A 25337-nucleotide genomic window follows, 5' to 3' on the forward strand; every position below is an offset into this window, starting at 1 on the left:
CGCCAGCGGCCCCGACTGCTCCCACCCAGGATGCCCCACGCTCCCCGCAGCCTCGGGACCAGGTGCTCAGCCTCAGCCCCAGGCGCTAGCCTGTCACTGGACAAGGCTCCCGGACAGAGCACAGCCTCTCCCGCACACTCTGCGGGGCCCTCACCCAAAATGGGTGCTTAGAGGACTTGAGGGGTCTGGGGTTTGTTCAGGCAAAACTTAAAGGAAGCTGTGCTTGGCAGGCTGCAAGCAGAGCAGAACCGTGTGTTCCTGTGTGTGTGTGTGTGTGTGTGTGTGTCCGTGTCCACTGGACCGACATGGGAAGAGCAATGTGGAATGCTCTTCCCTGTGCACTCCACATCATGAGTCAAAATGACTGGGGTCCCCAGGATACCATGGGGTTTCCTTGTTTTTTTTTTTTTTTTTTTTTTTTTAAATATATTTTATTGATTTTTTACAGAGAGGAAGGGAAAGAGATAGAGAGCTAGAAACGTCGATGAGAGAGAAACATCGACCAGCTGCCTCTTGCACACCCCCTACTGGGGATGTGCCCGCAACCAATGTACATGCCCTCAACCGGAATCGAACCTGGGACCTTTCAGTCCGCAGACCGACGCTCTATCCACTGAGCCAAACCGGCTTCGGCTCCTTGTTGCTGAAAGGATTTCAAACAGCGTGAGAGGACGGGGACCCACCTTCCTCCAGAGCAGCAGCGGGCAGGCACGCAGAGGGCGCTGCCAAGATCCTGTCCATGCTGCGGCCCCACAGAGGCCAGACTGGTTCTCAGGCAGAGCTTGTGTTTGCTTCCTCACACCAGATCCTCCGCGTCCCAGAAGGGAAGGGGGTGAGCCCACTCCGTGGGGAAGGCTGTGCTGGCTCCCGCCTGCACACTCCTCTGGAGACCGCACTCTGGCGCTGTGTCCTGCACCGAGCTCCCTCCCCTGCTCCCTGGGCCGGAGCCCAGCTCAGCAGGGGGCAGTGGTGCTCCTCGCAGTGGCCACATTGCCTCCTCACTTTCTCTAGCCCTGAAGAGGCAGGAAGGCCAGTGTCCCGCAGGGGGCCCAGACACTGCCCTCCACTAGGAACGGTGTTCGCGTGGCTGGCTCTTCTGTTCACAGATGAGTCACCTCAGATGTCACCTCTGGCCTGACCACCTCACCCACTGGTGCTCATGCACCCACCCACTCCTCTCCTCCGGTGTGCACCTCCTCCCGCTCAGAGAGCTGGGGCTGGCAGAATCTGCCTGGCAGATAGACGGGCTTGGTGCAGCCGCCCACTCCGTGGCTCCCGCTCACACTGCACCACTCAGCTTGGACAGTGGCTGCTCCACAGCCAGGCGTCCCGGGTCCCATTCAGGGTCTCGGAGCTCCTGCTGCAGCTCTGGACTAAGCCGAGAATCCACCCCTTACACATAGACGTTCTGCTGGAAGGGCTCTACCTCAGGGCCTGGGAATGCGAGTTGGAGGCAGGGTCCCTGCCCACGAGACAGGGACCCAAAGTCTAGGCCACATCGTTCTTTCCAGATCTGGCACCACTGAGAAATGGGGGTTTGGAGCCGGACACCATCAGAGGCCAGGGGAGGAGGAAGGCCAGTTTAATTAGAAATAAGCTTTGATCAGAGGAGCCTAAGGCCCCAAGTGGGGCGGGAACCAACTGCAGGGGAGCTAGCCCTGGCGGTGCCATGGAGCTGGTCCTCGCTCAGCAGACACTGGAGGAGCCTGTGGAGAGAGTGGGAATCAGGTCCTCACAACGTGGTCACTACACAGACGCCCCCTCAGCCCTGGGCAACCCCAAGGCTGGCTGGCCCGGCACGGTCCCGCCTGACACACAGCATATCATTTTTATCTCAAAGGCTGTGGCCACCCTGACTGACGCCCGGAGCCCCTCGGAGAAGCCCGCCTCACCTGAAGTGATGAGTGGAACAGCTTTCTCAGACAGGGGGCTGAGGGAGGAACATCAGATTAGCATACGTGGACCTTCTGTACCCAACCAAGATTCCTGGTGCCCCCTCCCAAGAGGTCCCTAACTGCCCCCTTGCTATTCGGTCATTTTAAAAAGGGCAGAGCTCAGAGCTTTCTCTGATGTGGGGCCCCTTTGGGTGGATTATCTGTGAGTAATCCCACCGCAGCCCGGGGAGCAGCCATGAAGCTGTCCTCTCTCTCCAAGTTACAGGGCTTTCCCAACCGTCTGCTCAGCTGGAGGCGCACACAGTAGGGCCTTATGCTCACCTTTGATTGCGATTGAGCTTGCATTTGCATTTGCCACCTGTGAGAGGAAGAGACACCCATGCAAAGGGCCTGGGGACCGTGCTCCCCCCGCCCCCCCCTCACATGTCCTCCCTCAGCCCCTTCCCGCCAGCCCCCCAGCTCACTCAGGGCGAACAAGATTCCAGCGATGCACAGGAGCCCAGCGCAGATCATCCCGCCCAGCTGCAGGGTCTCCCAGTCTAGGGGAGGAGAGGGAGCTGGGGCCAGCCTGCTCCACCCCAGCACTCGGGCAGGTAACCGTGAGCACCTGCCGGTGCAGCTGCACTCACATTCCAGGCAGAGAACCCAGCCAGTAGACATACACAGCACTAGTCCATGATCTGGTGGGAGCAAGGACTAGGAAGAAAACATTAAGCAGAAGAGCACAGGAAAAAAAAATAGGGGGCTTTTAAGGGATAATCAAGGAAGGCTTTTCTGCCGAAACCGGTTTGGCTCAGTGGTAGAGCGTAGGCCTGCGGACTGAAAGGTCACAGGTTTGATTCCGATCAAGGGCATGTACCTTGGTTGCGGGCTCATCCCCAGTAGGAGATGTGCAAGAGGCAGCTGATCGATGACTCTCTCTCATCGATGTTTCTAACTCTCTATCTCTCTCCCTTCCTCTCTGTAAAAAATCAATTTTATATATATATTTTTTAAAGGAAGGTGGCATGTGATCTGAGCGAGGGGGAGCTCAGGGCATTTGGGGGCATTGGAGGACAGTGCAAACCCTCTGGGAGGCTGGGGGGCAGCAGGGACCTGGGTGCTGAGAAAGGGGAGTGAGAGTGAGGGGAAGGAAGAAGGCTGGTGTGAGATACCTGGCCACCCAGCAGCCCAGTGCCTGCAGCTACTTCCCCAGAATCTGCTTCCTCAGCATGGCAGGCGCCTTCCTTCCATGCTGGAGGGAGGTTCTTTCCAAGACCAGGTTGCCTGTTGGCCTTTGTTCTTTCAGTTGACCACACTGGCCTTTACTCTCCAGCCCCCGCGCCATGCTGCCCCTCCTTCTCACCCCCTCAAGCCCCGCTACGTCTGCACTGGGCTCCACATCACCCCTCACCAACCGCTAGCAGAGGTCCAGGACAGGCGTGAGGGACGTCAGCTCTTACCGTAACAGAAGGCACTGTCTTCATCTGTAGGAAAGAAAAAAAATAAGTAAGGACCAAAAAACGTTGGAGGCAGGATGTGGGGTCTTAGAGGGGAAATGTGGGACAGCAAGAGCAGTTTGGGCCTCACTCACCAATCAGGTCGCTGGCTTCCACAGCAGGCAGGCCTGGGTGGGGGAAGCAGAGGATTTGGGTGGTCATGACACTGGTCTCATGGTGAATTGCAGGCCGACCTCAGCCCAAAGAGCAAGGACAGCCAGCTCACTGGGAGGCACCCTGGGGCTGGTTCCCTCCCTCACACCTTCAGCCCCGGCAGTGCTGCTGAGGTTGTCCCAGCCCCCGGCCTTTGGCCCCTCACTCAGCCCTTGCTGCTATTAGCAGGCTTCCTGCTATTTTTGCACTCAAAATGGGATGGCATGTCTGTATCTCTCCCCTCTCCGGGAAGCTTCCAACGCAGACCCTAGCTGACCCTCCTCTTCCTAAAAAAATGGGGACGCTATTCTCTTCATGCCAACAGATGGTTACAGGCTTCCCCGAGTTCATTAGCCCAGAACAGATTGTGCAACTTCCACTTCTTCCCTGAACTATTATCTCCTGTATTATCTTTTCCCTTTAAATCGACAGTGTAAACAAAAACACATTTATTTGAGCCCTAGCTGATTTGGCTCAATGGATAGAGTATTGGCCTGCAGATCCAAAGATCCCAGGTTCGATTCCGGTCAAGTCTGAGTTGCGGGCTCGATCCCCAGTGCGGGGCGTGCAGGAGGCAGCCCATCAATGATTCTCCGTCATTGCCAATGCCAATGTTTCTGTCTCTTTCTCCTCTCTTCCTCTCTGAAATCAATAAAAATATATTAACAACAACAACAACATTTATTTGACACCAGGCCCCCTTGAGAGATGCTGCTCTGCTTTTCACTGCCTCTGTGGGTATGAGGGACAGCAGGGCCCCCAGAGACTCACCTGCCAGCACAAGGAGAAGGCCCCAGGTCACTCCCTCCATGTCACAGCTGCAGGGCAGGGCTGTAGGGGGAGGGTCAGGCTGGAGTCAGGTGGGAAAGCAAGAGCCCCCACCCCAAAGGTGCATTTGCTTGTTGGGAAAGTGCTTAGAGCAGTGCCTTTGCATATGAATAACTATACAGCTTTGTTAAAATCTATGTCAGGCCCTAGCCCGTTTGGTTCAGTGGATAGAGCCTCAGCCTGCAGACCGAGGGGTCCCAGGTTCGATCCCAGTCAAGGGCACATACCTTGGTTGCAGGCTCCTCTCCAGCTTGGACCCTGGTCAGGGCGTATGCAGGAGGCAACCAATCTATGTGTTTCTCTCACATCCATATTTCTCTATGTCTTTCCCTCTTTCTTCTACTCTCTCTAAAAATCAATGGAGCCCTAGCTGGTTTGGCTCAGTGGATAGAGCGTCAACCTGTGGACTGACTTGTCTCAGGTTCAATTCCGGTCAAGGGCACATGCCCAGGTTATGGGCTTGGTATCCAGTGTGGGGTGTGCAAGAGGCAGCCAATCAATGATTCTCTCATTGATGTTTCTATCTTCTCTCCTTTTCCCTTCTCTCTGAAATCAATAAAAATATATTTTAAAAAATAAAATAAAATCAATGGAAAAATATCATCGGGTGAGGATCAAAAAAAAAAAAAAAAAAAAATCTGTCAGATGCCTGACCCAAGGTCAGGTGAACAGGGCTGTTGTTTTAACTCAGGTCCCCCCTCCCCTTTTTTTGTTACTAAAAGAAATTAAATTGCAGTTTACATTCAGTATTATTTTGAATTAGTTTCAGGTGTACTGACTCACGCTTTGATGCCCGCTCTCCTAACCGCACACAAAGGGCAGGTCCCGGGCTATTGTTCCCCAGGGCACGCCAGGTCTGAGCTGGGCAGGAGCCAGCAGCTTACCGGGGGCGTGGAGGACTGCTAGGGGCAAAGAGCCTCCCATCCCACTCCAGCCGGGCTGGGACTCTGCTCCAGGCTGCCCCAAATCCACTCCGAGTGCAAGCTGCTAATAGCAGGAAACTGGGTGATGGGGGGGACATCCATCTTTCGCCTTAGGGCGCCAGAACTAGTCCCTGGGGTGGCCCTCCCCTGGAGATAAGGCCCTTCCCAAGGCTTTGCACATTGTTGGCTGCGGGAGGGATAGGTGTTCCATGGGAAGCCATTGTTACTATTTGCTGGGCTCACCTGGCGGGGAAGCCTAAGCCACTGAACAGCCATGTAACTCGGAGTTACTGAATTTCTCTGTGCTTCTTTGTCCTGGAAAATCAGGATAACTAGAATAGCAGCCTCATGGGGTTACGACTGAATGAAGTAAGTTAATTTGTCAAGTCTAAGAACAGTAAAAGGTGTTACAAGAATAAATACATTAATACCTCGGTCCTACTGCCTTGAAGGGAGGGCCTTTCACATGCTGCCTCTGTAGGCAGGGTGTGTCCTTGGAGCAGTCTCTGAGCTGCCCTCCGGTAGACTAGCCTGCCTCTCCTCTCACGCCCTGGAATTCCTGGACCCTGAGGGCTGCAACTCCATTTTACATAATCTTTAGACTGAGGCTGGCTCCTGTTTCCGCCATCCATCTGACAGGGGTCACAGAATAGGCACCTCCAACTCTCAAACCCTCAAACAGGATCACTGTTCACGAGAGCATCCGGGCACCACCACCCCTTCCTCAGGCTGGTAGTCTGGGCCATTCCTCTGCCCCCCCCCCCCCCCATGCCCCCAGCTGCCAGAAGTCCTAGCAGTCGCCTGCTCACCTGAGAGCCAGTTCTGAGCTCACCAGAGGGCAGGGTGCGCAGAGCAGGTCTGTGTTCAGCTTGGTGGGTTCCAGTTCTTTAAACCCAGCAGCCTCGCCCAGGGCAACAATACCCTCCCACAGGAGGGAACCTATCAGACTCGGTGAGATTCCAGCAGCTCGCTCTCCCTGGTTTGCTTTTGAGGAGCAGGCTAGACCCAGAGCAGAGCTCCTGGGGGCTCCAGACACTGAGGTGGTGGTGGGGGAGAGGGATGGGCAGAACCTCTGACCCTTTCCTTAAGGAGACTTTAAAATTTTAAATATATATATATATATATATATATATATATATATATATATATTTGCTTGTTTATGTTTTTATTAATTTCAGATAAGGGAGAGAGAGATAGAAACAATGATAAGACAGAATCATAAGATTGGTTGGTTCCTTCATGCTCCACACTGAGGATTGAGCCCACAGTCTAGGCCTGTGCCCCAACTGGGAGTCAACTGTGGCCTCCTGGTTCATAGGTCAATGCTCAACCACCAAGCCACATTGGCCAGGCATGGCTAGCATTTAAAATATATATATATATTTTATTTGAGAGAAAGAGAGAGGGAGAGATTGAAACTTCAATGAAGAGTGAGTTCCTTGATCAGCTGCTTCCTGCATACCCCACACCGGGGTTCTGGCCCGAAACCTGGGCATGAGCCCTGACTGGGAGTTGAACCATGACCTCCTTCCTGCTCAACCTCCTGCTCACACCAACTGGGCATGGCTAGCATTTTTTTTTTTAATATTAAATTATTATCTGTGTACATATTTTAACATTGCCCCCCCCCCCACATACCCTCCCTCCCCAGAGTTTTGTGTCCATTAGTTGTACTTATATGCATGTATACAAGTCCTTTGGTTGATCTCTTATCTCCCCCAGATCTCCCTACTCTCCCTGGTGTAATTTTACAGTCTGCTTGTTGCTTTACTGTCTTTATATCTATCTTTTGGTTTGTCAGTTTATAATGTTTTTTAATGTCCATAAATGAGTGAGGCCATGTGGTATTTCTCTTTTATTGACTGGCTTATTTCACTCAGCATAATGTTCTCTAGTTCTATCCAGGTTGCTGCAAATGATGAGAATTCCTTCTTTTTTATGGCAGCATGGCTAGCATTTTTAAGGGCTGTTGCAACCACAATGCTCCTGGTAAAATAGGCCGCCATGCTAACACTGGGACAGCCACTAGAGGTCCTGACCCCACACTACGGTAGATTCAAAGGTTCTTACAGGGGGACCCTCACTAGATACCGGGCCTTACTCCTAGACGCCCCTGAGTGACTCTCAAAGTATGTCAAACCCATTGCAGCCACCCTCCTGCCTGTGAAGGGAAAGGAGGATATTTGGCACTCCTGTGTAAGAATAGTAGAACAAGTTTATTCAGACAGGCCTGATCTAAAATACCAGCTATTAGGCAATTCTGATAAAGTATGGTTTGCTAATGACAATAATTTTAGAAGGAAAGACATTAAGAAAATTAGATATACAGCCGAGACCGGTTTGGCTCAATGGATAGAGCATCGGCTTGGGGACTGAAGGGTCCCGGGTTCGATTCCGGTCAAGGGCATGTACCTTGGTTGCGGGCATATCCCCAGTAGGGAGTGTGCAAGAGGCAGCTGATTGATGACTCTCTCTCATCGATGTTTCTAACTCTATCTCTCTCCCTTCCTCTCTGTACAAAACCAATAAAATATATTTTAAAAAAAGAAAAAAGAAAATTAGATATACAGCAATAGACCATAATAGACCAGCCCTGGCATTGCCTCCTAATGCTTTTGACCGAAGGCTGAGCTCATTGCCTTGACCAGAGTCCTACAGCTGAGGAAGGGACAAAAGTCCATATTTACGACTCCAGGTATGCCTTCCTCCCCCATACAGCAACATTAAAAGGAAGGGGACTCTTAAAGAAAGAATTGCCCTACTCAGCATCTCCAGGAAATACTGACTCTCCTACAAACAAGAGGAAAGCCTGCAGAAGTAGCTGCAGTTCACTATAAAGGACATCAAAGGGAAACACAAACATTACAGGAAACAACCTCACTGATACTACAGCAAAAAGGACTGCTTTACAACCAGCCCCACTTCAGGCTGGACTATTCCCACAGAATTCTGTCTCTCACAGAGGCCACAATACACAAAAAAGAAAAGCAATAATGAACAACATAAACTGATGAACAAAAACAGACCCAGAGAAAGAGAAGCAGCGATCAGACTCTCAAATCTCAGAGGGAAAGTAGAAGAGGGTGAGGGTAAGGGGGAGAGATCAACCAAAGGACTTGTGTGCATGCATATGGGCCTAGCCCATGGCCATGGACAACAGGGGGGTGGGCATATGTGATACCATAATCAATAAAATTTAAAAAAAAAGAAAAAAAGAAAAATAAAACAATCGTGGTTAACAGAGCATGGTTAATATTTTTTAAAAAATATATTAAAAAATATATATATATATTATTGATTTCTTTTTCTCCTCTTTTTTTTTTTTTACAGAGGAAGGGAGAGAGTTAGAATCATCCATGAGAGAAACATCAATCAGCTGCCTCCTGCATGCCCCCTACTGGGGATGTGCCCGAAACCAAGGTACGTGCCATTGATTGGAATCTAATCTAGGACCTTTCAGTCTGCAGGCTGATGCGCTATCCAGCGAGCCAAACCAGTTTCGGCAGAGAAAATATATATATTTTATTGATCTCTCACAGAGACAGAGAGGAAGGGAGATAGATAGAGAGTCAGAAACATCAATTAGAGCTGAAACCGGTTTGGCTCACTGGATAGAGCCTTGGTCTGAGGACTGAAAGGTCAAGGGCATGTACATTGGTTGCTGGCACATCCCTGGTAGGGGGTGTGAAGGAGGCAGCTAGTCGATGTTTATTTCTCTCTCATCAATGTCTCTAATTCTCTATCCTGCTCCCTTCCTCTCTGTAAAAAAATCAATAAAATATATTTTAAAAAGAAAGAAAAACATCCACCCGGGATGTGCCCTTGACCGGAATGGATCCTGGGATCCTTCAGTCTGCAGGCTGACGCTCCATCCACCGAGACAAACCGGTTTTGGCAATATTTCTAATAACTACAGCTAGTCCCCAATATTCTATTTGTGCCCCTAACAATTGTTTTATTCTGATTAAAGATAGCGCATTCTTACACTGCTCGGAGTTGTAAGCCCCCGGGGAATCAATGTTGGAAGGCCATGCATATCTTTCAAGAATTGCCTTATTATCTTGGAAAGATTAACAGTCTTGTTGCCTAAATAATGGAATCCCACCCTAGCTTAATTGCTATTTCCCCAAAGCTATAATCTGCACACCCGTTCTTATTCTTTTTGCCTACTTCCCCAGGTAATCTTTGTCCTGCTCAAGATAAGCAGCTGGGTTATGGGTGGGGTGCAAAGCAGATTTTCAAGAATGACTTGCTGCCCTCCCGTGCTGCTTTCGTTTTGGAATAAATACTCATATGATTCTAACCTGTCCCTGCTTAATTGGCTCAAGCAGTGACCGGCAGCACAGACCCATTGGTTTTCCGGTTTCACAATCAAGGTTCACAAAGCATGATTACTATTTCTTATAACTATAGCTAGTCCCAGTATTCTATTTCTGCCCATAACAAATTGGCATGGAGCCAGCGACTGACATGGAGTCAATTCCCTCTGCTCAGTGCTCCCATTGCTTTTCCTTTGACTGGGTGACCATGGAGGAGAAGGCTGGGATCGATGCACCCCTCAGAATCATCTACCCTCTGACCAGGCCCCACTCTATCCGGGGAGACTGACAGCTGGACGTCAGAAAGCATCCAGCCCGGTTTCTCCCCTACCTTCTGGGCGGTGGGCAGAGGAGGGCTGCCAGCTCCAGGATAAGGAGTGGGCCGCCTTCCTCTGTGGGCCCCCAGGCCTGATTCATGTGCTGCTGGCCAACCCTCCTCTTGCCTCACATTCCACTGTATACCTTTAGGCTGTGCCATTGGCTCTGCGTGACCCAGGCCTCTCTATTCTGCAGTCCCCTCCCCCCAATTTCTCCCTGTTCACTGCTTTTCCCACTGCCTGGTGCCAACCGAAGGCAGGGAAGTTGCCTCCTTTATTTCCAATGCCCAGCTATGACCCAATAAACAGACTTTGACTGGATAGTTATTAGAGGAGGGTGTGGCTGCTGGTTGACCCTCGAGCTGGATCATGGCAGTCAAAGGTTCCTCATTTCATCCCACGTTCTTGAAATGTACGCTCTGCCTACCAACCCCACGAGGGGAGCTGTTCCAAGGACACATGTGTGTGTCGTACTGAACTCAGCCTATCCATAACCAGTCCTGTGGTTCTTATGATTGCAAGATGTCCTTCAGCAATCATCATCAAGAAACTGGAAAGAATAAGAGGTTTATTACTCATAGAACCTGGAAATTACACAGCACACCTGGGACCACTCAATGAGGATGGAAAGAGAGAGAGAGAGAGAGAGAGAGAGAGAAAGAGAGAGAGAGAGAGAGAGAATGGGCCTGGGTTCTGAAGTTATTAGGGTTGAGGGTGGGAGCCTAGGGTTTCACAGGCTCACACTTTTTTGGTGGATTTAAAACATCACAGCAGGAATTTAAAGTCCAGGAAGAGAAAGAAAAACAAATAGCACTAATGGCCAATTACTGAAATAAAATTTCTTAGAGCAAAGGAGCCTGGAAGGGAGGTGACCTGGTTCTTTATCTATCATAGCTCTTTATCTACGTGACCAGCCATGTGTTTCTCTGAGATAACCTTCTTTGAAATGGATATTTCATACCTGGACAATCAAGCTTAAGTCAGAGGCTTGCATTACAAGAAATAAATACAGTAACTGTCAGGGCTAACACTAAACCTTTTTTAAAAAAAAAAAAAAAAAATATATATATATATATATATATATATATATATATATATATATATAATTGATTTTTTTACAGAAGGGAAGAGAGAGGGATAGAGAGTTAGAAACATCGATGAGAGAGAAACACCGATCAGCTGCCTCTTGCACATCCCCTACTGAGGGCGTGCCTGCAACCAAGGTACATGCCCTTGACCGGAATCGAACCTGGGACCTTTCAGTCGGCAGGCTGATGCTCTATCCACTGAGCCAAACCGGTTTTGGCTAACACTATACCTTTGAGAGAGAAAGGTGTTGTTGAGAACACTTTCTTTTTTCTTAAATACATTTTATTGATTTTTTTACAGAGAGGAAGGGAGAAGGATAGAGCGTTAGAAACATCATTGAGAGAAAAACATCAATCAGCTGCTTCCTGCATACCCCCTGCTGGGAATGTGCCCGCAACCAAGGTACATGCCCTTGACCTTTTAGTCCATGTGCCGAGCCAAACCTGTCAGGGCTGAGAACACTTTTTGATGGGACTGTACCACTGTGCCCAGTTAAGGGCTCTATATAAACGTTTAAGTTTCTGGTGGGCAGATGTGGATATTTACTCCTCTTGTACTTGACCGAGACAGTAAGTTCCCTTGCTTGTTAACCTCCGCCTGCCCGTCTGGAGTGGTCTGCCTCTTTCTTCGGTCTCCTCCTCTCTTCCATGTAGGTGGCCAGTTTTCGAATGAATGATGAGTCAGTGAGGACAAGAAGTCATCGGATGCTCCCAGTGCTGGGGGCAGGGGACAGACAGGACGGGCCCAAAGGCAGGGCAGGGGGGATAGGAAGGGAGGGGGGCATTTCTCCTGTGAGTATGTTGCATTTCCTCATGAAAATTTTCCTTGGAGCTCAGTTTCCAAGATTCAGCTTCTGCACAGAGTCTGAGCAGAGGTTCTGAGGTCAGAAAGAGCTGGATGTGAAGCCCAGCTCTGCCACTCGCTTTCTGAGCTTCATTTGGTTCCCTCTCCCACAAATGGAAGGATGGCAGGTTTTCCCTGGGAGGTTTGGGTGGCAGTGCTGCAGGGGCTGGGGGCCACCTCAGTAGCCCTGTGTGTACTTGGGGAATGACCGCCTCTCAGGCCTGGTGTGTGGAACGTTGTTAAGCTCAAGACTCAGAAGAAACACTCAGAGCCACATACTTTGTAGTCAAATGCAGGCTCTGTTGGTTGCTTGCTATGTGCAATTGAGGAACTGACTGGACCTGTTTACTTATCTATAAAGTGCCTGCTTTGAATGTTTACGGTACGATGACATCTGATTACGCTTCTGGGTTCCCAGGAGCTGTTAACTGGAATTAGGAATGGCCCTAACGTACACACAGAGATCTGCAGCATGAGGAAAGGGGATCAACATTGGGAGAGATCCCCGTGGGAAATCTGCTTTCCAGAGAAAAAAAAGGTCTTGCACAAGGTCACACTCTGGACACTCAACCAAAGTTTCTAGGCTCCTCGGGGAGTTCTTCTGCCCTATCAGGCCACGGTTGGAAATAAGCAGCAAGAAAGCAGGCATGGTAGGAAGGGGACACTTTTAAGTCCCAAGGACTTAAAAGGCTTTGCTTTGGAAGGTCTCCATGAAATACGAAAAGAACTTCAGATCCACCGCTCCAGAGGGTCTAGTGCTTTTGCCCTACAGCTTCTGACCTCTTGAGGGATTCACCCGCTACTCTCCCTATTACCACAGGGATTTTCACCTTCAACAAGTAGAAAGAAAAAGTCACTGAGCCAGGTGGTATTGACACTGATCTAAGGCAGGGGACAGGCTGAGTCTGGGGCAGATCAGGAAGAGGATCCCAGCAACCTGTGTGATGTCTGCAAGCACAATGGTGATCATTGCCTCATCTCTTCCTGCCCAAGTTGGCTGGAGGTGCAGGTGTACCATGGCCAAGTCCTGCGTCTGACCCCTCTGAGAGGCACCAAAGGTGGTCTACACACTCAGTGATGGTAGCAATGAAGTGGTGTCAAGTCAGTTCCCAGGTTAATGAATTTTTTTCTTAGCTATTAAACCCAGTACTTATAAATGGTCACAAAACTCGGTATAGAAAGCATTAGAAGCTTTACAAACTAAGAAGTATTTACTATACAGTGGTGCCTCATACAACGAACTTAATTCGTTCCAGGAGCAAGCTTGTTATGTGAAAAGTTCGTTATGTGAAAAGCGTTTTCCCATAACAATACATGTTAAAAAAAATAATTCGTTCTGTAGCATAAAATATGCTAAGATGACATAAAAAAAATATGCTAAGATGACATATTTTTATTTAGATACATCTAAAAACATAATTTTTTTAATTTTAAGACAGACTAAGTAGAGTCTACCGAATCTTGCACATCTTCATCCATTTTCTGCTTTTTGGCCGATGGTTTCATGAAAAACCTGTCCAAAGTTCGCTGTGCGAGGCGTTCGTTATGCAAGGCACCACTGTACTGTCCTTTTATTCATTAGGAGTGTTTAGAATGAACAACCATTCCAGTGGCTGGCAACCTCAGCTCAAGAGCTACATGCGGCTCTTTTGCCCCTTGAGTGTTCTAATGCCACTTCTTCAAAATAGACTTGCCTAGGCCAAAAACTGACTTCTGCACATAGGCCACGAAATGCCCGCATGTGGTATTTTGTGGAAGAGCCACACTCAAGGGGACCAAAGAGCTGCATGTGGCTCATGAGCCACGGTTTGCCAACCACTGAACTACTCTCTCAAGATGTGATTCCTAAAAAAAAAAAAAAAAAAAAAAAAAAAAAAAAAAGATGTGATTCCTGAGGGCTGGACTGGTAGGGAAGGATATTTTCAGGAAGTCACGTTCAAGGAGCATTGCCCACTGGCCCTGCTTCTTGGATATGCATTTCTTTTTGCTGTTGTTAATCCTTATCCAATGATAGTTTTTTCCATTGATATTTATTTAATAAATATATTTTTATTGATTTCAGAAAGGAAGGGAGTGGAAAAGAGAGATGGAAACATCAATGATGAGAGAGAATCATTGATTAGCTACCACACTGGGGATCAAGCCTGCCACCATTAAGCATACAGTCTCTGAAATAAAGAATATATAGAAACTCAACTATAGATCAACGTACCCCAAGAATCAAACCAAAGATCTGGAATATAAGGAAGAAAAAATCACCCAACCAGAGAAGCAGAAAGAAAGAAGAATCCAAAAGTGTGAGGATAGTGTAAGGAGCCTCTGGAACTGCTTAAAACGTATCAACATCCGGATTTTGGGGGTGCCAGAGGAGAGCGAGCAGGATATTGAAGGACTATTGAAAGAAATAATGATAGAAAGCTTTCCCTACCTTGTAAAAGAAATAGAATTACAAGTTCAGGAAGCATACAGAACCCCAAACAAGAGGAATCCAAAGAAGAACACACCAAGACACAACATAATTAAAATGCCAAAGGCAAAAGACAAAGAGAGAATCTTACAAGCAGCAAGAGAAAAGCTAGTTACCTACAAGGGAGTACCCATACGACTGTCAGCTGATTTCTCAACAGAAACTATGCAGGCCAGAAGGGAGTGGCAAGAAATTTTCAAAATGATGAACAACAAGAACCTACAACCAAGATTACTCTACCCAGCAAAGCTATCATTCAGAATTGAAGGTCAGATAAAGAGCTTCACAGACAAGAACAAGTTAAAGGAGTTCATCAACACCAAACCAGGATTACATGAAATGCTGAAGGGTATTCTTTAAGGAGAGGAAGAAGAAGAAGAAAAGTAAAGGTAAAAATTACGAACAACAAAAAGACATAAAATACATACCTACCAACAAGTGAATCTAAAAATCAAGTGAATAAAAAATCTGAAGAACAAAATGGACTGGTGAACATAATAAAATCAGGGACATAGAAAGGGATTGGACCAACAATTCTCAGGGGGAAGGGAGTCTGAGGGGTGAGGAAAGAGATTGGACAAAAATCTTACATCTCACCGCTGCCGAGGGCTCCGGCTGCCCGGGTGTGGACCTTTGGTCCCTGCCGGCGGTGCCCTTGCTGTCCGGGGGCGGCGGGGAGTGAGTGGCCGCGGCCTTCCGGGCTGGGATGAGCCGCACTCTCGGCGGAGGCAGGGGAGCCGAGCCGGAGCCATGGCCAGTACAGTGGTCGCAGCTGGATTGACCATTGCTGCTGCAGGATTTGCAGGCCATTATGTTTTGCAAGCCATGAAGCATATGGAGCCTCAAGTAAAACAAGTTTTTCAAAGTCTACCAAAATCTGCCTTCGGTGGTGGCTATTACAGAGGTAAGTTTGAACCCAAAATGACAAAACGAGAAGCAGCATTAATATTAGGTGTAAGTCCTACTGCCAATAAAGGAAAAATAAGATGCTCACTGACAAATTATGCTGTTAAATCCACCCAGACAAGGGAGGATCTCCTTACATAGCAGCCAAAATCGATGAAGCTAAAGATTTACTAGACGGTCAAGCTAAAAAATGAAGTAAATGTATGGTGAATTTTAAGTTGTTAGTCACATATATAAAAACAGCTTTTTGTAATAAAATGTCCCAAAGCTACACATTTAAAAAAATGATTTAGCCGAGACCGGTTTGGCTCAGTGGATAGAGCGTCAGCTTGCGGACTGAAAGGTCCCAGGTTCGATTCCGGTCAAGGGCATGTACTTTGGTTGCAGGCACATCCCCCAGTAGGGGGTGTGCAAGAGGCAGCTGGTCGATGCTTCTCTCTCATCGACGTTTCTAGCTCTCTATCTCCCTTCCTTTCTGTAAAAAATCAATAAAATTAAAAAAAAAATGATTTAGCACAAACTAAGTAAAAAAAAAAAAAAAAAAAAAAAAATCTTACACCTATGGATGAAGACAGGGGCGGGGGTAAGGGCATGGGGTGGAGTTGGGAGTCAAGTGGAGGGAAACTATGGGGGAAGAGGGGGGAAAGAGGAGCACCTGTAAAGATTTATTATAATAAAAAAAAGAAAAAGAAAGAAAGAAAGGTCAGAGCCAACCACTCCCTATCTAATTGAGACAATGGTAACTGAGGCAACTTCTCCATCTTATAATCATGTAAATCCTTACTGATATGATAATCCGCTTATTACCTGCCTAAGGGCTATGGGTGTATCCCAAACCTGCTTAAGGGTAATGGGTGTATCCCATAGTCTCAATAAAAGGAATAGCAAGGCCTGAGCCTAGTGGTAGTCCTCCCCCTAGAGGTAGACTCCCACTTGCTTCCCATTTTTCCCAAATTAACTTTTTTCCAGTCTGTTTTCATTTCTGTGCGGCCTTCTCCAGAATTGGACTCTGAACCGGAATCCTGAACCACGTGGAATGTGATAAGGGATCCCACATCTGGAGCCCAACGTGGGGCTCCTGGGGGAGATGATATTTTCCGCCTAGAGCAAAGGAGGAAAAATTCACCGGAAAAGGTGATGGAAATTAACCGCACTCAAAAGCCCACAGACCAGCTGAAGAATCTATAACTATGGTGGAACATCTTTTCCAGGCTAATGGGGAAGAATTAGGTTATAAATATAAAGTAAATTGTATTATAGAATTTTGGTTTTATGCTTAAAGAATGTGGTTTCTTTCTTTAAAAAAAATATATATATATCTTATTGATTTTTTACAGAGTCGAAGTTAGAGGGATAGAGTTAGAAACATCAATGAGAGAGAGACATTGATCAGCTGCCTCCTGCACCCCCCCCACCCCCCCACTGGGGACGTGCCCACAACCAAGGTACATGCCCTTGATCGGAATCGAACCTGGGACCTTTCAGTCCATAGGCCGACGCTCTATCCACTGAGCCAAACCGGTTTCGGCAAGAATGTGGTTTCTTGTTCAAATTTAAATATTGGTTTTTATTTGGAATTTGAAATCTGTAATAAGTGAAACTCCACTGCTGAAACCACCTCTGATGTGGAAAAATTCAAAGGTGGCAGGAGAGGGCAAGGCTATCTGCTCTCCCACAATGAGATTACTCAGTGCATTGTTTAAAAATTATTAAAGAATTTGCAAATTGGGTGTTATCTTGGCCAAATTGGGGGTTAGTTATTACTTTGGAAAGCAAAAAAGAAAGAGAAATTTAAGATCTGTCTGTCTTTTAAGGATGAAAAGAAATCCGGCCAGATCTGTTGCGGAGGCTTCCCCCGAAGTAAGCAGGATGTGGGGAAGGGAGGGGGACACGTGGAGATCCAATATGGAAGCCCACTCTCCCAGGATGCTAGGGAATGTGGTAATTTGCATTTGAATGGCTACAAACTTCCTCCAAACTGTTTGGCAGCAAAACATTTTTTTTTTTTTTTTAAAGTTTGCTTAATTATATAAATAAGAAAGTTAAAGGTTTAGATAAGCACACTGCCACCTGGGCATATACCCTGACTGGGAATTGAACCCTGATCTCCTGGTTCAACCGCTGAGCCACACTGGATGGGGCTTTTCTATTGATTTTCTATTGAGAGAGAGAGAGAGAGAGAGAGAGAGAGAGAGAGAGAGAGAGAGAGAGAGAGAGAGAGAACATCCATGTGTGAGAGACACATCAATTGGTTGCTTCCTCACACACCCTAGCATGGCCTGGGATGAAACCTGCAACCCAAGTATGTGCCCTTGACTGGGAATTGAACCTGTGACCCTTCGGTGCTCAGGCAATCACTCTTAACCACTGGGTCACAGTGGCCAGGGCTTGGATATACATTTCTCATCCAAAGCCATCCATTTGGGTCTGATTTTTTATTTACTACACTAGAGGCCTGGTGCATGAAATCAGTGCACTGTTGGGGGGTACTGCCTGGATTGTGAGAGGGTGCAGGCCAGGCCGAGGGACCCCACTGGTGCATGATAGGGACTGGGGAGGAATGGGGGAGGTTGGCCAGCCAGGGAGAGACTGTGGGAGAGCTCCAGGGCATGTCTGGCCCGTCTTACTCAGTCCCTATCGGCTGGACACCAGCAGCAAGCTAACCTGCCAGTCAGAGCATCTTCCCCCTGGTGGTCAATGCATGTCATAGCAACTGGTCAACTGTCTGCCCCCTCGTGGTAAGTACATGTCATAGCAAGCAGTTGAGCAGCCTTAGCATATCATTAGCATATTATGCTTTGATTGGTTGAACGTCTGGATGATTGGACACTTAGCACATTAGGATTTTATTATAAAGGATGGGAGAACTAGGCAAGAGGCACTAAGACCTACAGGGAAATCAAACCTCAGATGGTGAAAGGCTGGGAGGAGTGGGTGATGGAGAGCCAGCCTCAGTTGGGTGGGTGCAAATGAGAGCCTGTAGGTATCAGAAGCTGAGAGAAAACTGCTAGATCCAGCTCTGAACTCTTTTTTCCCTTCTGGACTCAGCACTGCAAAGGATACATAGGACCTTGTGTGGAAGGAGGGAAGTCTATTGACAAGAGTAGGCTGGAAACCAGCACTCATACCTAGGACTCCTTCCTTTGATCAAATCAATCATTGCCACAGCCCCCACACTCACAAACTGTGCTTCCCCCCTTCTCCAAGCACTGCCTATTGTCCTGTGAGAAAGATATATCCTAAAAGCCATTGATTTCCCCGAGGAATTCTAACATTGCCAAAGGTAAAATGAAAGAGAAGTGGCTCGTGTCTTGTCTGGTATATAGTGGTGAGAAGATAGTAGAAGAGGGCTAGGTAGAGGGGCAGGCCCACAGGGGCTGGGAAGGGGAGCGTGGCAGGCCTGGGTAAAATACAACTTGCTGACCTTGCCTGGTTCCGAGAAAAACCAGGGAGATAGGCAAAATGACCTAGAACTAGTCCCAGCTAGGCAAAATTGCTAAGGCAACCCAGCTGGTGGGGAAAGAAGGGTGCGCACGGGACACATGAGTTTTAGAATGTATGGACGTTGAGGCTGAAAGATGGCAGCGGCCATGGAGTTGATGCTGCTGCAGTCCCTGGGGCTGAGTAAAGGGAACAAGTACAGCGCTCAGGGCGAGCGCCAGTTCCAGTTCTTCAAACAAACAGCGGTCCATGTCTAAGAGGATTGGCTATTATAGCAGCTCATCTAGTCAAAGAAGCCAACAAAGAATATTAGCTTGGGAGCACTGTAGAAGAGATAGCAATGGTTCAACAATGGTTGGAGTACAAAGGAACTCGAGTACATGGATCCACATTCTGTTGAAGGATCTTAAGTAAATTTTAAAAAATATATTTTATTGATTTTCCACAGAGAGAAAGAGAGAGGGATAGAGAGCTAGAAACGTCGATGAGAGAGAAATATCGACCAGCTCCCTCCTGCACATCCCCTGCCTGGGATGTGCCCGCAACCAATGTACATGCCCTTGACTAGAATCAAACCTGGGACCTTTCAGTCTGCACACCGACGCTCTATCCACTGAACCAAACTGGTCCTGGCTGTTGAAGGATTTTAATTTATATCTTGAAGATAAAGTCTATCTTAGAGGATATAACTTTACCTTAGCAGATATTGTTTTATACTATGGATGCCATCACTTCATAGTTGACCTGACAGTTCAAGAAAAGGAGAATTATCTTAATGTGTCTCGCTGGATTGTCACATTCAGCTCAGGCAACATCTGTCTAGTTTTGTCTTCATCAAGAACATACTGAAGCTACCCATGCAGTGCAGAAGAAATATTAAAAATATTTTAAATGGAAAATGTATTCTGGACCAGTGGGCTAATGTAAATTGATGTGCACTTTTTATTTGCTGAAGTTGATAGAATTTTTAAAGTGTAAACATGTCTAGCCCTAGTTGGCCTGTGGACTGAAAGGTCCTGAGATCGATTCCAGTCAAGAGTACATGCCTGGGTTGCGGGCTCAATCCCCAGTAAGAGGCATGCAGGATTTAACCAATCAATGATTCTCTTTCATCATTGATGTTTCTATCTCTCCCTCTCACTTCCTCTGTGAAATCAATAAAAATACATATATTGAAAAATAAAATGGTTAGCCGAAACCGGTTTGGCTCAGGGGATGGAGCATCGGCCTACAGACTGAAGTGTCCTGGGTTCAAGTCCAGTTAAGGGCATGTATCTTGGTCGCAGGCACATCCCTAGTGGGGGTTGTGCAGGAGGCAGCTGATCGATGTTTCTCTCTGATCAATGTTTCTAACCCTCTATCCCTCTCCTTTCCTCTCTATAAAAATTCAATAAAACATATAAAAAATAAAAATAAAAAAATAAAATGGTTAACCAAAAAAACCCATGCCTGAATGTCTTATTTTTTCTTTAGTTGAAATTTTGCAATTTTTAATGTAAAAATTCAACTGCTATCAAAACGAGTTAAGATCAAGTTATAAATCAACTTGTTTTTATAGATGAAATTTATTTTAATAAAAGTTGCAAATCAGCCGAGACCGGTTTGGCTCAATGGATAGAGCGTCGGCTTGGGGACTGAAGGGACCCGGGTTCGATTCCGGTCAAGGGCATGTACCTTGGTCGCGGGCATATCCCCAGTAGGGGGTGTGCAAGAGGCAGCTGATCGATGACTCTCTCTCATCGATGTTTCTAGCTTTCTATCTCTCTCCCTTCCTCTCTGTACAAAATCAATAAAATATATTAAAATAAATAAATAAATAAATAAATAAATAAATAAATTTCAAAAAAAAAGTTGCAAATCAGTGGCTTAATTTTAAATCATTAGTCCTTTTAATGATTGACCTATTTGGCTATTTACTGACCTTTCATATTTTAAAATGCATTTTCCCCTATGACTACTTACCGCTGTTTGTTTATTAAGATCTATAATATATTGTGCCAAGGATAGAGAAAGGAGACACATGTGTTTTCAAATATTTATGCGAACCAGTAAATGTGATTGAAAAAGTAAGAAATAAAATAAAATGTATGGATGTTGTCTGACTGGTGTGGCTCAATGGTTGAGCACTGACCTATGAACCAGGAGGTCATGGTTCGATTCCCTGTCAGAGCACCTGAGCAGGTTGCAGGCTTGATCCCAGTGTAGGGCATGCAGAAGGCGGCCAATGGATGATTCTCTTCCAACTTTGATATTTTCATCTTTCTCTCCCCCTCCCTTCCTCTCTGTAATCAATAAAAAAATATTTTAAAAAAATGTATGGATGTTGCAAAGACAGGCACCTTGCAGATAACCAGTTATAACACAGTGAGGCGTAGGAACCATCCCAAGGATGTTGATAAGGCAGAATTATTTGGAAAAAAAAAAAACCCACCAAAAAACAATCAGAAGCTATCAAGCATGTATCTTACCCCTAGGGCCTACCTAGGCAGAAAGGCCATGCTCTCTCCCCAACCCCCTGACACTCGCCTGCCCCACGTGTCTTATGGCCATGTGGACTCCACACGTGGGCTAATGGATTTCAATGAGCTTGGATGCTGAACTACCCCTGGCTGCGCATGGCGTGGGAGCTCTGTACACGGTCCTGTTTCAAACCCTAGCTGCACTTTTCCCAGGACTGACTTCTCTCAATAAACTCTGCTTCTGCTAGCCGTTTTTGTCCATGACTTCATTCTTCGAGACAACAGACTTGGACCTAAACACCCCATTTCGGTTTCCATGGGAGCATAATATGAGTCTTTTCCCTATCGTCTGGGACTAGGAGGATTGAATGTCACAGGCTCAGTGGGAGGCTGAAATGGTCTATTTTGAGGGCTCTGGTGTAGGAGGAAAAATGCCTCTCTTTTTTTGTGTGAGTTTTTAAGTTTTTTTTTTTTTATTGTTTTATAGATTTATTTCAAAGGGCACAAAAACTTAGACAATTTAAATACAAGTTTAAACAGAGTTGCTCTGTCGATGTCAGCAATGATGCTAAAACTGGTTCTCTCGGCCAGACGCTCGCCTCTGTCTTCTTGGTGAAGATAAGGGGTCTGATCTTTATTCATATACATCCTTCTTATCTGCAATGTAATCTACAATTTCTTGTGGACACATCAATTTCTCCGCATCTATATCAGGAATTTCAAAACCAAATTCGTCCTCCATGGCCATGATGATCTCCACTTGGTCCAAACTGTCTAAGCCCAGGTCTTTCATAAAATGGGAATTTACTGAGAGCTTTTCTGGATCAATCTTGTCATAGAGTTTCAAGACATAAAGAACACGGTCCTTGATCCCCTCTAGCGTCAGTGGGGGCGCGTCACTGTACTGGCGGCACAGCTGTGGAACTCTGCCTGGTACCTGCGCGAGCGCGGAGCCCGGAGCCCGGGGCCTCGGCTGGGTCTCCGCGGGGCGCAGCGTGGCGCTGAGCGGCCGGGCGGCGGCCAGCGTGGGAAGCCGGGGCAGCGACGCCAAGGCCGCGGGCAGGCGGCGGACACAGGAGGAAAGGACACGAGCCGCCATGGCTACGCCGACCCAGCATGCACTGCGCTGCGCCCGCCGGTCTAGTCCAGTTTTTAAGTTTTTATTTGTTGATGAGAGAGAAATAGATTTCTTGTCCCATTTATTTATGCATTCATTGGTTGATTCTTATATGTGCCCTGCCAGGAATCACACCCACAATCTTCGTGTACCAGGAGGCTGCTCTAACCAACTGACTACCTGGTCAGGGCAAAATAATCCCCATTTGTGAGAACCAGAATGTGGTCTCTGAGAAGTCTCCCATCTGGACCCACTTCCGAGGTTGTCTCCCTCAGGGATCCCCTTGCTCTCCTTGCCCTCTTGTTGCCAACCCTTTGGGGCCAGTGACCCAGATGAAGGCAGGCCCTTCTGCGCAGCGCAGATAGAACGGGAATGAGGGATCCCTCTGGTAAAGCAGAGAAGAAAGTGTCTTCTTCGACCAAGGAGTGGAGAAGGGTGCGTCTCGTTGGGAAACATGCCTTCCCTCCCAAGTGGAGGTCAGGGAACTTTTAAGGGGTTTAAGGTCGGTAGGTATGTGGGATACGGAAGGTGATGCATTTCAAGAAAAAGGGAACCGATTTCAGGGAAGAACTGGGCAACTCGGAGCACAAATGGTTCCCTGGGTGTGATTTTTAATATGTTAAGACAAATTCCCCAGAGGGAGGTACTGCCGTGGAGCTCTCTGCTGGAGCTGCCTGCGGTGTTGCCCTTAACCAGTAGCAGTTGCATTTACTTCCTGTGAGCAAGCGTGGCTTGTGACCTGACCTTTGGGAACAGTTGGGCATCCTAGATGCTCGCCCTGCGACACTGCATGCTCCTCAGTCCCCTATGTGTGCCGAGCGCCTCTGTCCTGGGCCCATAGCACCGGGCTCACTCCCCGGGAGGCTGCGTGTTTGGGTGTGCGGGCGGGGGGCGGGGATGGGAGAGGAGAGGGGGAGAGGAGGCAGCCTCACTGCTCACTGGCTGCCCCTGGGAGCAGGAGGGAGCGGTGTGAGGCAGGAGGGGAGGCGGCCACCGGAAGGGGTGGCTGAGGGACCAGGGCTCACTTCTCCAACTCGGCCTGGGCTCATCCCCAGCGCGCTGGGGAGGCGGCGGGAGGGGCCCTTCGCGCAGCGGGCCTTCAGCCTTCGGACAAGCGGGTACAGACACGGTGTGAGGGTCTCAAGAAGGGGAATCCTGGGATCCCCGAGGCAGCCACCGCCCCACGCGAGTCTGGCGTGAAGGACCCGCTCCCTTCCGCAGACTCCACCTCCGGGAACCACTTCTTCCCCCTCCAGGAGATCACGTCCCGGATGCTCGCCACCTCCGCACGGAAGGACTGGAGAGGCAGCCAATCGGAGCAAGGCCTAGGTGGCTTCCAGCCAATCAGCACCTAGGGACGGCCGTTGAGGCGGGGGCGGGCTCCCCGCGGCGGAGCGGCCCCGCCCTCCTCGCGCGGATTGGCTGCCGCCGTCCGCGTCCTCCCGCGGCGGCCGGGCTCTGGGTTAGCGCGTCGCCGGCTGTTTGTGGTTCTTCCCTCCGCTCCGCGGAGCGGGCCGCGGGCCCGGGAGGCCGCCGTGTTCAGGAGCGGCCGCCCCGGAAGCAGGAGGGGAGCTGAGTGAGGGGCCGGCGGAGGCGCAGGCCCGCGGGCAGTGGGCCGGGAGTGGCCTGGGACCCGGAGGGCGTCCTTCGGGGGTGAGCGAGCAGACTGTGCAGGGGAGAAGCGGAAGGGCTGACAGCAGAGGCAGGCGGTGTCGCTTGTCATCAACCCTTTCCATATTCTTTTTAAAATCCTCACCCGAGGATCTTTTCCCATTGATTTAGAGAGAGGCGGAGGCAGAAATATCAGCGTGAGAGAAGAACATCCATTGCATGTGCCCAGCCAGGGCTTCGGCTGGGCAGGAGCCTGCAGCCGAGTTCCGTGCCCTGGTCCGGAATCGAACCCGGGACCCTCACTCAGGCCGAGGCTCTGTCCACTGGGCCACACCGGCTGGGGCTTCGCGCCTTGTAGAGCTCGCCGCGTCTCCCTCCACCACACAGGGCGCTCCCCACCCAGGGCCCCCAGGCCTCTCAGCCTTCCGCCTTGGAATTACCGCCAAGACTCACCGGGTTCATTCCCATCGCACTTCACGGTCATCTCCAAAAACAGGCGCTCTGCCCAGCTGGCCCAGGGGTCGGGCCTCACCTGCGAACCAGCTCATGGTTCCCTCCGCGCACATGGCTGGTTGCCACATGGCTGGTTGTGGCTCCATCCCTGGAGAGGGGGAATGCAGGAGGCAGCCAATCAGGGATTCTCATCATGGATGGTTTCTCTCTTCCTCTCTGAAATAAATAAAAAAAAATAAAACAAACCTTCTGGCCCTGGCCGGTTTGGCTCAGTGGATATTTGATTCAGGTCAGGGTATCCTCCAGTGAGGAATAACCACAAAAAAACAAAACAAAAAACCCCCACGAAAAACAAAAAAACAACAGTAACAAACCCCCTTGGTGGTCTCACCCCCGCCCCAGCCTGTCTGTCTCATGGAGTCCTCCACATCAGATCGCTCCCCGACCCTCCTGTCACCTCCCTGGGGAGATGGTCTGCTGATGCGCCTCCCCTGCGCTGTGACCCTCTAGGGCTCCGGCACTCCTCCCTGGTGACAGCAGCTTGGCTCCCAGCAGCAGCCTTTGGGCTGCCTGGTGCTCTTCCAGGACTCCCACATGCTGACGCAGGTCCTCCTCACCCACCAAGGCAGGCTCTCAGCACCCAATTTCAGAAAGAGGAAATGGGTGAAGAGGGTAGTGAAGGCTGGGCCTCGCAGCAGCAAGTCTGGCTTCAGGCGGCGCTCCCTCCTCCCCCATTACAGTTTACACAGCTCTTCAGCACCCCACTCCGTGTTAAACTGTATGTGGATTCTCTTGTCTTTTTTCTCTTCCCCTCCCTGCCTTCCTCCCTCCTTCCCTCCCTTTTCCCCTTCCTTGTCATTGACTTTATTGGGTGACATAGATTAATAAAATTATATAGGGTCCTGGATTCGATTCCAGTCAAGGGCACAGACCTTGGTTGCAGATTCCTTCCCTGCCTGGGCTCTGGTCAGGCCCTGGGGCTGGTGCAGGAAGCAACCAATTGATGTGTTTCTCTCACATTGATGTTTCTCTCTGTCT

General features: G+C 48.7%; 2 protein-coding genes and 1 pseudogene across 6 annotated transcripts; 1 reads left to right on the forward strand and 2 right to left on the reverse strand.

Annotated features, from left to right (window-relative positions):
- Positions 1-268: 268 nt before the first annotated feature.
- FXYD4 (FXYD domain containing ion transport regulator 4) lies at positions 269-24691 on the reverse strand. Of its 4 annotated transcripts, XM_084904803.1 has the most exons (9): positions 6087-6333; positions 5521-5592; positions 4298-4357; positions 3469-3501; positions 3338-3361; positions 2360-2434; positions 2217-2253; positions 1893-1930; positions 269-1706 (listed from the first exon to the last, which is right to left on the reverse strand). In XM_084904803.1, exons 3-9 carry the CDS (start codon positions 4335-4337, stop codon positions 1687-1689), a joined length of 267 nt encoding a protein of 88 aa, XP_084760929.1. In that variant the 5' UTR covers positions 4338-4357; positions 5521-5592; positions 6087-6333; the 3' UTR covers positions 269-1686. The 4 variants fall into 4 exon arrangements, with proteins under 4 accessions (XP_084760929.1, XP_084760928.1, XP_084760931.1 ...); XM_084904802.1 differs by lacking the exons at positions 5521-5592; positions 6087-6333 and adding an exon at positions 24300-24691; XM_084904805.1 differs by lacking the exons at positions 5521-5592; positions 6087-6333 and adding exons at positions 24300-24389; positions 24426-24446 and having other exon boundaries at positions 3469-4357.
- On the forward strand, positions 14880-15477 carry LOC311632815 (mitochondrial import inner membrane translocase subunit TIM14-like; annotated as a pseudogene). Its single transcript has one exon. The product of its transcript is annotated as a mitochondrial import inner membrane translocase subunit TIM14-like (transcript).
- Positions 21573-22250, reverse strand: LOC311632875 (acyl carrier protein, mitochondrial). The gene has a single exon (XM_084904831.1). It carries the CDS (start codon positions 22215-22217, stop codon positions 21753-21755), a length of 465 nt encoding a protein of 154 aa, XP_084760957.1. The 5' UTR covers positions 22218-22250; the 3' UTR covers positions 21573-21752.
- Positions 24692-25337: the final 646 nt, after the last annotated feature.

The sequence above is a fragment of the Pipistrellus hanaki genome (assembly GCF_964339955.1).
Source record: "Pipistrellus hanaki genome assembly, chromosome: 14".
Lineage (NCBI taxonomy): Eukaryota > Metazoa > Chordata > Mammalia > Chiroptera > Vespertilionidae > Pipistrellus > Pipistrellus hanaki.

Bases quoted from the DNA above. Each gene is read 5' to 3' on its own strand.
- LOC311632875 (XM_084904831.1), bottom strand. From the start codon at position 22,217: ATGGCGGCTCGTGTCCTTTCCTCCTGTGTCCGCCGCCTGCCCGCGGCC.
- FXYD4 (XM_084904802.1), bottom strand. From the start codon at position 24,330: ATGACCGTGAAGTGCGATGGGAATGAACCCG. The intron at 4,358-24,299 runs GTGAGTCTTGGC...CTCCCCCTACAG, and splicing joins GTGCGATGGGAATGAACCCG to CCCTGCCCTGCAGCTGTGAC. The intron at 2,435-3,337 runs GTAAGAGCTGAC...CTCCTCCCCTAG, and splicing joins AGACAGTGCCTTCTGTTACG to ACTGGGAGACCCTGCAGCTG.